At 43.9% G+C, this 12,987-nt stretch overlaps 1 protein-coding gene across 1 annotated transcript in view; it reads right to left on the minus strand.

Moving 5' to 3' along the window:
* The window catches only part of LOC135908684 (DDB1- and CUL4-associated factor 13), a 31,504-nt gene that overhangs the window by 567 nt on the left and 17,950 nt on the right, over positions 1-12,987 (minus strand). The window contains exons 7-10 of the mRNA XM_065440535.1: positions 10,413-10,480; positions 9,162-9,258; positions 7,699-7,834; positions 2,313-2,476 (exon numbers count right to left, since the gene is read on the minus strand). Of these exons, the coding sequence (XP_065296607.1) occupies positions 2,313-2,476; positions 7,699-7,834; positions 9,162-9,258; positions 10,413-10,480 (465 nt within the window). The remainder of the gene's footprint in view (positions 1-2,312; positions 2,477-7,698; positions 7,835-9,161; positions 9,259-10,412; positions 10,481-12,987) is intronic.

Consider the following 12,987-nt stretch of genomic DNA (forward strand, 5'->3'; position numbering starts at 1 on the left):
TTGCGGCTGCATAATATGATTTCAGACAGTTCTTGTTTTTTTCTGGCAGGTACATTTAATCGGTGAACTCAATTGATACGTTCCTTACCATTGCGTTTTTGCAGACTCAACCTAAATCCCACTGACTGCCATATATTACATTCCCATTTGAATGCAGCGGTTATGCAAGTTTAACGGTGCAGCCAGTGACTGGCACGTTGCAACAAGCAACCAAATTTTGCAATAAGTGAACGAAGTTGCACGATATTGCTGCACAAGCCTATCAGGAGAAAACATGCACTGATGCTGCTGGCAAAGCACCTGAGGAAGTTTGTGTCAGTTAAAACCTACCGGGAACCACGCAGACTGGGCCAGATCTGCCGAGTGCAGGGCTACATATCTTTTTTGCATTTGCAAGAGTTGTATGCGTTCCATAATCGCCGGTTCTCTTTAGTCAGCTTTGCCACAATAGACCTATGTTATGTGACGAAACACACCAAGAGTTGAAATGGGACACTGTTGCGGAACATCGTGTGAGTCCCTTATACAAGAGCACATGCGCTTCTCTCGGATCAGTTCAAGTGCCGAGACTACTGGAATGAAATGAAGGGGAACCAAAGGGCTCGGTTGCTTCACTGTTTGTTGGCTTTATGCGACTACTCGTAGCCATTCAGAGCTGTTTCCGACATTGCTGTGGCAATTCAAGGTCAAATTCAAGGAGCGTAAATGTAAGCTTGCCAAAGCCGCAAAAATGACAACGCGCATCTTGAGCCGCTCAGCCCTCTCTTCTACTGCAACTATTCGCACAACACTTTATACTGTGAAGATGTCAACTTCAGTTGAGCCTGAAAAATTTTTATAGTGACTTCGAATCGTACATTTTCATGGTTAGTACTTTCTCTTCTCACGTCTTTTTTCCTGAAACACATGAACGAGGTTGTACTGCATAATACAACTTTCTTAGGACCACATGAAAATGTATAATCCAACCAACAAAATTATGTCTTAACACATGATTTCATGTGAGAGAGTTGTGATGGGCTCCAATTTAAGCTATATGCTGATACTCTGCAGGACTCTGAAACCAAAACCGTCCAAAAAGTCAATGCGAAAAGAATACTGCATTACAAGTGCCAATCACATTTTAATGCAGAGAATTAGCATACCGTGTACCGCAATGTACGCCCGGCAGCATGCTAAAATGCTCTTTTCTCACTTTAAAAAAATTTTAAATTTCTTGTATACTTTCTTTGAGCCATGCAAAAAGAGCTGTCATTCAAGCACAGCAATGTCCAGAAGGAGGTAACTTATGACAGCATCGCCTGAACCGTCTTATCTCCAAATGTTGTCAACGCTATACAATGCATCTGCGAACGTAGGCACAGGCACTGCAGAAAGTAGCGTCTTTCTCATCCGAGGTGCCAGCCAGCAAAGTAGGCATGATACGACAACTCGCATGAAACCAGATACACAATGAGAGATGCATGACACGTCTTGTGTGCTCGCACATAAACAAAGCTCCGAACTGGGTGCACGAACATGCATAGAAAGAGAGCGCAGTGAGACGGCAAAAAAGGGATGAAGCCGAGCAGTGGTTGAGTGAGAAGGAGGGCGGGAAACGAATGATTGAGAGGGCAGCGAACGCGAGGGAAGGAAAGAGGTTAGGAGGGAGCAGGGAAACCAGTTGGAGCTTTCCGCATATGAAGGGGTGCTCTCCCCTTTCTGGTGGAGGGGACAGCGCCGTGAGGGAGCTGCCATTGGCTGGCAGCACTTCTCACGCGTCTGCCACTGGGTTCCCAGTAATGTATAAACGGGGTTCCTTCATGCTTATTATGTCTTCTTTTGCAATGAAGCAGCACATCTAGCCACGACGAACATATAGCTGGTTCTCTCTCCCTCGGTCTTGCCCGAAATGCTGCGCACACCAATAATTATTGGATAACAGTAATGCCTCAAGCAGTCCTGAATGACAAATCGAAGACACCTTATATTTTGCTTGCATGAGCTGGTTCACCTGCTTCTGGCAGAGCGGTTTACAGTACAAAGCTGCTAGCAGTCATGGTTGAGGTAGCAAGTGATGCTTACATTAAATCTTTTTTGGGTCATTCCATTTGTCGGCAAGCATGCGTTTTTCAAGGCACACACACATTTACTCTATTTTTACTTATGTGCAGGCTCCAGCTAGAACATTTCAACACACACACAAGAAAAAAAGGAAGGTGCAGTCTTTATACGAGAATGTATGGAAGATTAACGCTTTAAATATGACCACATTATAAACCGGAGCCATTCTCGGAAATGACGGAGTGCACTCAGAGCAGTGGTGTGCGTACTTGCGCTTCTGGGAGGCCAGCATGGCCTGTTTCTCCTTCTGGGCATTGTGAACGTGCTTGGGCACGTGCCGGTGGCGGGCAATGCGGCGCACCTGTGGGTGCTGCCTGAACCGCTCCTTGAGCTTGTCCTGGTACTGGAACGTCATCTGCTCCCGGTGGCCCAGCTGCCGCATGCAAAAAGCAATCGCATTATATTCTAGTGTACCACGCAGCACAAGCCTACGAACGATTGAGTAAAAAAATAGGCTGCACGAGACAAATGACACAGCTGGAGAAACCCAGCAACACTACAGTGATGCATAACTCATTCCTTACCTGGCCATAGGAAATCAATCACTTTTATTTATTAACAGATATTTTTACACATAGAACATTGCCATCAGAACACTTAAATGATTGTATCTAATATGCAGAATTTTGCAGTAATCATGTATGGAAAGACCTCTGTGACAACTGTGTACATGTAGTAGTATTTTGTATTCAGTGCCAGTATTCGTGAATATGCAAGTGTTTTTTTTCAATCTGAAGTGACAGCCTAGCCTAGCCAAGCCAAAATAATGTCAAAGGCCAACACACCGCTCTAGTAGCACCTAGCGCAATACAGTAGACTTCTGCTAATTTTACTCTGGTTAATCAGTCAGTCAGTCAAGAACTTTATTGAAGTCCTGAGGAGTTTCAATCCGTTGGAGATCCCATGCGGGGAACTCCTCCGGCAGAAACCGTAGGCGACACCCAAGTCGGGACGGGAACGTGGTGACGCTCCGCCAGTTCTTGGGCCCTCTGGACGGCCTTGAGTTGTAGTTTGAGGTCCGGGCTTTTGAGGGCTTCTTCCCATTCGGGCTCACTGGAGAGAGGGCCCTTTGGTAACGCGGTACATTGCCATAGCATGTGCGGGAGTGAGCAATAAAGTTCTGGGCAGTCTGGACAATTTGCCGGGATTTCTGAGTTATAGTGACTTAGAAGGCCTCGGGACGGATACGAGTCCGTTTGTAGCATTCGAAACGCGGCCGCCTGCGCGCGTTCGAGTTTGGCGTGTGGGAGCGGGAATTTGGTTCTGCCTTTCCGATAGTGGGAGGTGATCTCTTGGTAAGTGAGCAGCGGGTCATTAAACTGAATGTCCAGCCCCTCGTAGGCCGTGGGACCGTCGCGGCGGGCAAGTTCTCGCGCACGGTCGTGGGCCGTTTCATTGAGGTTAGCTTTTTGCGGGTGAATGTCGAAATAGACTAGCGAAATAGTAAACTCTGGTTAATAATATTTTTTTTTTCGCTAAGCCGATCCCTACCGGTGCCCATGCATTTCTATCGGCCAACTCTTTTGTGATTTCAATGCTGATATTGGCTTTCCCTGGATAATTCAAACTTGAGAGGGTCAGCACACACACACCTGGCCCCCAATGGTGGCCTGAATGGTGACCATGATGAATGCAGTGTCTGTCTTGATAGCACGTAGGAGACAGTGAATGTGTTGAAGACATTACTCTCAAACAAAAAACGCGTATTTTCAGTCTACCTTCAACACATTTCATGAAAACGACAGCATTTGCAATGAATGATTACCATTTTTACTCAATTCTAATGCAGAGCTTTTCTTCAAGAAAAGTCTTCCGCAAGTTACCTGTGTGTTAGGTTGCATACGAAATTGCATTCATAGCGTGCAACAGCCCACTGTCAGTCAGTATCATAGTCAGTGTCATCACAAGATGGCAGAATAACAAGTTTTGGCTTAGGATGAGCATGACGATCAAAGAGCTTCCTAATAAACCTACTAGAGGGGACTCTGCGGTTGTTTAGTACAGTGTGATGTTTAGTACATGGATTTGTCTGATCTTCATGCTAGTGGCTACAGATGCTCTTGCAACTTTACTTACTGTGCTTTATCTGCCTTTATCAGCCTAAGCTTTGAGGAAATCCTATATTTCCCAATGCAGAAGGCAATAATAAAATTGCACACATGCAGAATTGTTGCAAATTGTTGAATTTACAGTAGAATCTAGTTCATATGCTTTGGAAAAGAAATGCAAGAAAAAACATACTAACTGGGAAAAGTCACTAAAGAATTTGGCAGACTCAACTGTAGTTGACATCCACGTAATGCAAAGCACTGTGCGTATAGTCACGACATAAAATGCCAACGATGTGCGCCAAGCTGGGGGGCCCGAGCAGCCTGTGATGTGCGTTGTCATTTTTGTGGCTTTGGCAAGCATTTGTGCTCCTCAAATTCAGCCTCAGTCAGTAGCTTCTTTGGGCAAAGCATTTTTGGTGACAAGTTTTTCATGCACCCGCTTGGCAAAAATTGTTGCTGTATGAGACAACAAAGTGCATCAAGCTGGCGGGGCCAGAGTGGCTCAAGACACATGTTGTTGTTTGCCTATTCCATAGTGACTTAAAAAGACAGCGACCAAAGGCCGAAACAAAATTGAGCTGGTGAGTGACGCCAGAATACAATATGATGCTGCCAGAGTGAACCATGACACACCTGCCATGGTGACATAGTGACTTTGACATTGCGCTGCTAAGGCCAAGCATGTGGGATCAAATCCTGCCCACGGCGACTACATGTCAATGGGGGTGAAGCATGAAAAACGCCTGTGTACTGTGCATCGAGCACAAGTTAAACAACTCCAGGTGGTCAAAACTAATCTGAAGTCCATCGTTACGACATGCCTCATAATTATATCATGGTTTTGGCATGTAAAACTCCACAATTTAATTTAAATGTGATGGTCGCTTTGTGCCACCTGCAGCAGGGAACACCGTCACATTTGGCCTATCATCTATTAAAGGTATGCAGTAGGCTTCGGCACTATGCCTCACGCGCTGTGAAACAGATAGGTGAAGATGCTTAACGCAATAGGATTGGCAGTGATAGATGTGAATGTGACATGCAACAACCCGCAAGGAGATCTGCTGTTACTGGAAGAGGAAACTGAGTGCGTGCCAGCGTTTTCACGTGCCACAGACGAGAGAGTACTGCATGCCAAAGTGGGTGCCTGCTGCTCTCGACTGTGCTTTTTTCTTGTTCGCATGGAAACTAGCAGCCGGAAAACATACCCTACAATTCCAGTTTGGGGATTTACTAAATATTAGCGCCAAAAGATTGTTTTCTGAAATTGTCTTAACCAGTAAAAATGAAGCATAACTGTATGCCATGCACCTCACATGGCATGTCTTCCCCATATTTTCTCGAAAAAGAAGAAAGAAAAAGAAAGCACTTTATCAAACCTGCATTTGTGCAGCATACTCTACACTGCACCCCTTAGTCGCCCCTCTCCTTTGCACTCCTCCGGCATTGGAGAGAGGGTGGAAGGAATAGGGGCACATGAGACCTGAAGTGCCGGGCGCTTGACAAAAAGGCAAGTGTGATAAAGTGGATACTTTTTTTTTCTTTCTTCTTTATTTTCGAGAAATGTGGTGGAGGCATATCGTGCATACAAAGTCGGGTGTGGCGAAGTAGCTTGCGTTCTTTCTTTCTTTTTTTTTTATTTGAGCATTTTTTCCTTTCTTTTGTACATACTCAGAAGCCAGATTTAATTGTGAATTACGTAAATTTGACTCCGGTTAATTTGAATTTTTGGTTATTTCGATCCCAACAACGATTTCTGCCAGCGCCCATACATTTCTATGGTCCCAAACTTCCGTTATTTCAACCTCAAAATGGACCTTTGCCGGATAATTCGAACTTAATTTTTCAGCTTCGCCGCAATACAACGCTGTGATCCAGTGAAGCATACAAAATGTATTGCGGGGAAGCTTACCAAGAATGGAAACACTGTCACGGGGCATAGTACGCGTTTCTTGATTATACATGTGTGCACGTGCCGCCTTTGGTCACAGTACGAGCACCTAGACCTCAGAGCTGTTTATGATGCTGTTGTGGAAACCCGAGTTGTCGTATCGCCAGCCATGCGTGTCTCATATATGAGACCGTTAACCGGGCCTAGAACGCGTTCCTTAATTATACGCACATTCCGTGCACTGAGAAGTGGAGAAAAACCCTCTGTGTTTTGGGAAATTTAGTGAAAAGGAAGTCGATGAAATGAATGAAAGAAAACTCGGAAAGTTGAGGGGACGTTTAAGGCCAACAAAAGAGCGGGGGTCTATTTAAACCTCTGAAGGCCTGCCAGCAAACACATTAGGTGTCTCATTGCTCGTACTGTGACCGAAGACGGTGCATGTACATGTGAAAATGATGAACACATGCTATGTTCTGCAACAGTGACACCTTTTCGTGCTTGGTATGCGTCACCGTATAGCACGGCTGCATTGAGGCAAAGCTAACTTTAAAAGCGAATAGTACTGTTAAGCGAATTAATGACGTGTTTCGGCATTTTTTCTGCGTTTTGTTTAATTAGACTCGTGGGATAATTCGACCATTTTCATCGGTCCCGTCAGGAACGAATTAACGGAAGTCGACTGTATTTAATATATTGTTAGAACCGGTGTCATTATACCTGAGTTCGACAGTACAAAAATATTTAGCTAAATAAGGACAATTTGAAAATCACCAGCCTGCTTGAGGCCAGAGGGACGAAGTTTAGGCAAATCTATGTACAAACTATCATTCCCATGCTGACTGAACCACCCTGCTTGCAGCTGCCATAGACACTAGCGCACTTCGTAGGAAAACCTATGACTACGTTGCGCCACTTTTAGAATTTAATTACGAAAGCTGATTCAAAAGATTAGGTATTTTATACGCTAAGTTAGGAGCAACAGAGTCGCATAAGATGTTTTTGGCGCTCCGGAGACTTGCATCTCTCGCGGGATGAACTGGGGAAGTGGTCTAGAAGTAAGCCACCACTCATTTGCAATGGTTGAGTCATTCAAGAGATGAAAGTTATCAAACATAATTGACCGCACAGAGGACAACATGCTGTACTCTGTGCGGTCCATATGTTTGTTACAGCTTGTTATCATACAATGATAACAAGCTGTATGAGATTGACTAAGATGGATGTTCGGTGTAAGTTTTCATTCTGTGAAGGTACACTCCTATCTGCAATTGCCAGAACAGAGGCATGCCACCTCTTTTTGTGTACAATGCTCTGTACAATTAATTTATAAAAAGTGGGTGTGCATTTGTTTCAAATTTGCATTAGAATTGGCAAAATGCTGCCAAATGAAGCAGTGAGTGTTTGGACATTTGTTCCTGTCTTTTGTTTTAATTGGGCCCGCTAACTAATTTGATCAGTTTCATCGGACCATCAAGGTTGATTCAACGAAGTTGTTATCAGCATCTAGGCCACAAATGGTGCTTATCACACATAGCCAGGAGCAGGGGACGTACAAATTGTCTTTCTCAACATACACTGTCCGTGAATCATGAATTTTAATGAGCCTCAAATCCACAAATTGTGGCATACATAATAAGGGAAGACAATACGTACCACTCCCAGCTTCTGAGAAGCGTAGGCCTTCCAGAGGCGGATGTTCATTTCGTCGGAGCCAGTGACAATGTACCGGTTGTCCAGTGACCACAGGACGCAGGTCAGGCGCTGCATCCGCTTTGTGTGGTACACCTCCCTGCAAAAGACAGCAATTTATTTCCCTCATCAGCAGCCTTTATTACAACCACTGCAGAACGAAGAGCTCTCCGAGTGATCTTCAGTTACTTAGGTCATGCAACTCCATGCAATGTCTTCAAGTTCCCTAAGCTCATCTAAACATATAATTCTTTGCCATCCTCAACTGCACTTGTCTTCCTTAGGCATCCAGTCCAATAGTGTAATAAACCACCAGTTACCTGCTCTACACCATTACACTACCGGCCCCAATTCCACTTCTTCCTCTTGACCTCAAGTTGAAAATTATCTACAGATGTTCGCTCCCTGCTCAATAACGCCACCTTCCCATTTCTTAACACCATCAAAAATTGTAGCGCATGAAAACACAGATGTACAGAAAAAAAAGAGACAACAGACGACTCTACAGTGCTCGTCTGTCTTTTTTTCTGTCCGTCTGCATTTTTCAGTGCAATGATTTGTCATGATGGTGAATGAACAAGCCCAAACAGCCACAATTCTGTTTCTTAACATTGCACTTATCATTTTCTATTCCATCACCGATTGCATGACCCTTGACTTCCTTTTAAGCAGTGTGCACATAAAGATGGAAGACCTTGCCACTATATTTTCCAAATAAAAAGTGTTGAGAGAATGCACTCGGGCTGCTAAGTTGTGCAGAGCAGAAACTCATCAGTCACCATTAAGAGAACCATGCACTCAAGTGGAGGTGGGCAGCAAAAGCATCAGTCCTGCTGCCCTGCTTCAGAACTGAGTGACGAGCCTCTCAACTCATGCAAATGATAGGTTTGCACATTTGAGGCCTTAGTCTACATCACCACTTCTATCAATGAGCAAAGTACCACACTGCTATTTCTGGCTAAAAAAAGAAACACTACAACAAGCACTCATTTAATGTACATAAAGACACTGCCATAATAAAGGTGTAGGGAGAAAAATACATATTTGGCTAACTTGTTCCCTACTTATTTTCTTTACTTTGACAAGTGTTCTAGTGTGGCAGCAGCTAGTGCCTGTTCTCTGTCTGTGCTCCATAATTTCGGTCTTGCATATTAGCATAGATGTAGCACCTTAGATTACGATTATCAATATGTTGGCAAATCAGTTCTGCAGGAGCCCGCAAGGTGTAGGAAGTTTTGTGAATTAGAAGTGCTCTCATGCTCTTAACAGAAGCACAAAGCTTTAAATAAAAGAGGAAGAAAGAAAGAAAGGGGAGAGAGAGAGAAAAGCCATACAGGTCTCTCAGAAAGAAAGCTTTGGAGAATGAATTTCGCTTCAAATGCGAAGCTTTCTTGATTGATCCAAGATGTGCCATCAGCTTGTCATACCTGCTGCGCCCATGGTCTGTTGTGAAGATGCGCACTGTCTTGTCATAACTGCCAGACACAAACTCCTTCCCAGTTGGAGAATAATCGACATCCATCACTGCAACGAGGCCGAGACAATAGAACAATCAGGCAGCTATCCTACCACAGGAATTTATTAGAGTCCCACTCGAGTTTGTATTATACTTGCTCAGATGAGCATCAATAAATTTCCGATGCGTGCAACTGCAGACTTTTGCAGTTGCCTCAATATATATTAGCACACAGCATTTCATAGCCTGCTTTACTATGAAAGTTCTCATGATTTATGTCTGTACTATGCCATGGAGGTCAAAATTTACCACTCTATGGCCTGTAAAGTGTGGCTACCTAAGCAATGTAGCCTGCTTTACTATGACAGTTCTCATGCTTTATGTCTGTACTATGCCGTGGAGGTGAAAATTTACTACTCTATGGTATGGCTACTTGAGCAATGTAGCCTGCTTAACTATGAAAGTTCTCATGCTTTATGTCTGTACTATGCCACGGGGGTGAAAATGTACTACTCTGTGGCCTGTAAAGTATGGCTACCTAAGCAATGTAGCCTGCTTTACTATGAAAGTTCTCATGCTTTACGTCTGTACTATGCCGCGGGGGTGAAAATTAACCACTCTATGGCCTGTAAAGTATGGCTACCTAAGCAATGTAGCCTGCTTTACTACGAAAGTTCTCGTGCTCTATGTCTGTACTATGCCGTGGGGGTGAAAATTTACCACTCTATGGCCTGTAAAGTATGGCTATCTAAGCAATGTAGCCTGCTTTACTATGAAAGTTCTCATGCTTTATGTCTGTACTATGCCGTGGAGGTGAAAATTTACCACTCTATGGCCTGTAAAGTATGGCTACCTAAGCAATGTAGCCTGCTTTACTATGAAAGTTCTCATGCTTTATGTCTGTACTATGCCATGGGGGTGAATATTTACCACTCTATGGCCTGTAAAGTGTGGCTACCTAAGCAATGTAGCCTGCTTTACTATGAAAGTTCTCAGGCTTTATGTGTGTACTATGCCGCAGGGGTAACACCATACTTCTGCTCCAATTTTATGTTTATTTGGGCGCAGTTCATATTTTTAAATATTAGGAAGGTATTCTAAACATATTCGCATTTAGAAATGACTATTTGACTCAAAGACTGAATCGAGTAGGACTCGATTCATTATTTGAATGTTTCAAATATTTGCACACATCTACACATAATTGATGATCTTCACTTACCAGCAGAGACGTGGTCCATGTGCACATTGATGGCCGACTTGAGCTTTCGCATGTCAAACGTATACAAGCTAGAAGGCAAGAAAATATTGCAGCTCAGTACATTTGCTTTAAAAAATAATCCATTGATTCTGGATTAAGGCATTACCATAAAATGCATATCAGCATTCATGGTTAATGTCAACTCTTTTAAAAACATGCTGGCTCCTGCATAGTTGTGAATCACAGTGCAGTTGTACCACAGACAGCTGAGACTGCAGGATTAGCATCATATGCTGTGACCTCAGCAACTGGTGCAGGCAATCACAGAATCTTGTTTGTACCGAGTCAGTGGGATATTACAGGGACAGGGAAGTCCTTCTTAGTAGTGCTACATCCCCTCCCTATGTGCTGTTTTGATTACACAAGCTGTGCCTTCAGTTTCACAGCGTTCTCATGCGTATTTGGGTATGTTTCATGAGGACAAGGTTTGGAAAGGTTGCCGTTATTTATTTTCAAATGCAACATTATCACTTTAATTAAAGGTGAACTGCCCTAAGCCAGAGACTACCGAAATTTGTGATGTCATGAGAAGTGGGAGCAGGAAGTCCAAGGCTGCATCACCATCAGTCTTTCTGGCTTACCAGGCATTCTGTCAAGGTAAGAATCAGCCATATTTGAAATTCTGGAATTTGTTATCCGACAATCTAGCTTAGATTAACAACCCTCTTATTTGCCTATTCAATGACCAAGTCACGAAGATCAACCTAAATGGTAACTCATCAATGCTGCTCCAGCAGCGTTTGAGGTGAAGGGCTCCACTAGCACGACCAGGTTCCCTTGCAATGGTATCGATAGGTTTCAAAATACACTCACTACTAATAAATAACTCGCAAAATAACTCACCTACCCCCTTGCCTGGAATGAGCTCACAAATGTGGCGCACTGATTGCAAAAAGTGTAGATGCATTGCTGAGCTTAAAGAGAAAAAAATAAGTTGGCCGGTGCTAGCACAACATCAAAAGAGCTACTGTTACCAAGAGAGGATGCTTCATAAGCCAGAAAAGGATCCAATCCAAAATCTAATCCAAAAACGTAACCTGGTTGTGGCACCGCCATCGAGAAACCACAGCGACTCATTGTGACGTTATGAATTTTGACTGCACCTGCTTGGGCCAAGTTAATCAATCATTGGCAAAGATGAACTACATTGTATTTTCAGAGAGCCACAATGGCTCAAATATTAAAAAATAATTTGCAATATGTGACACCACCCTGACGTACTGACACTGGCATTTCTGTGTTTGTCTTGTTAGTGTCCCTTTAATAATATACTGAATTGGCTCATTGTGCAGCTGACATTGTAAAAGGCAATGAAATTGTATTTCCTTGAATTTTTTTTTTAGCTGCCCAGTCAGCGAAGCGTTTTCATGGTCCCCTTTATGTCTGAAACATTGGTAAGTGACTGTGCCCTCAGGAAAGTAAAAGCTGAGTAAATAGAACGAACTGCTCCACAAACAGGGTTACCCAGTCAGACTACTGCAAGACACCAGGAGGTGTAACTAACAGCATGCTACCACAAAACCTGGCAACAGTTGAGATTCCTGTGACACGCATTCTCTAATCCTAAACACAGTCAAACTCACTGTGAACAGAGAGTAGTGGTAAGCAGACTAAGAGCTCCAGGTTAGGCTAGGCAAAGCGCATTTCTCGGAGGCAGCGCGCACGGTTGACTGTACTTGGCTGGGGAAGGACCAGGTGGTGCGAATGCGGAGGAGAGAGAGGAAGGAAGACGCGGGTGGCAAGCAGTGTTTGTGGTGTGGTTTGCCTGGATGGACAGCACATGGACAGCGTGGGGGGAAGAGACACGGAGTGCGGTAATAAAGTGAATGTTTGTGACGAATGCAAGGATTAAAAAAAAAAAACAAATTAAATTCTGGGCTCTCATGTGCCAAAACCATGATCAGATTACAAGGTGTGCCGTTGTGGGGAACTCTGGTTTATTGCTGACCACCTAGGTTTTTTTTTTTTTTAAAGCGCAACCTAAATCTAAGCACACAATCATTTTTTTGCATTTTGCCACCATTGAAATGTGGCCGCCATGGCCGGTACTGAACCAGTGACCTCAAGCTCAGCTGTGCAACGCCATAGCCACTGAGCTACTGCAGTGGTTCAGGTAGAAAGGATACACAGTTTTGCAGATTTCTCAGTACGGATAACAAGCCTGCATGGCTGAACAATGCTGTGTGACAAGCAAGAGGGCACAAAAGAAATGAGAAAAGCGGGGAGGTTAACCAGAACCGAAAATTTGGCTTGCTACCCTACATTGGGGCTGGAGGAAGAGGTAGAAAGACAAGAAGGAAATAAAGAGGGAAACGGAGCACGGGTACATGATCACAACCAGTCACGACCACTGCATGCAGTCATGGCGCAGGATCACGCGCAGCACACTGATCACCAATACAGGCTGAAGTTCTTTATGCAAGGAAGCAGGAATTGCATTAGGCTAATTAGCAATTAGGCAAACAGTGTTAAGCGAACAAGTCGACTTGATAGTGTGGAGAGATACGTGACAAGTACACATAGATGTTTATCTGAA

The sequence above is a fragment of the Dermacentor albipictus genome, chromosome 3 (genome assembly GCF_038994185.2).
Source record: "Dermacentor albipictus isolate Rhodes 1998 colony chromosome 3, USDA_Dalb.pri_finalv2, whole genome shotgun sequence".
Lineage (NCBI taxonomy): Eukaryota > Metazoa > Arthropoda > Arachnida > Ixodida > Ixodidae > Dermacentor > Dermacentor albipictus.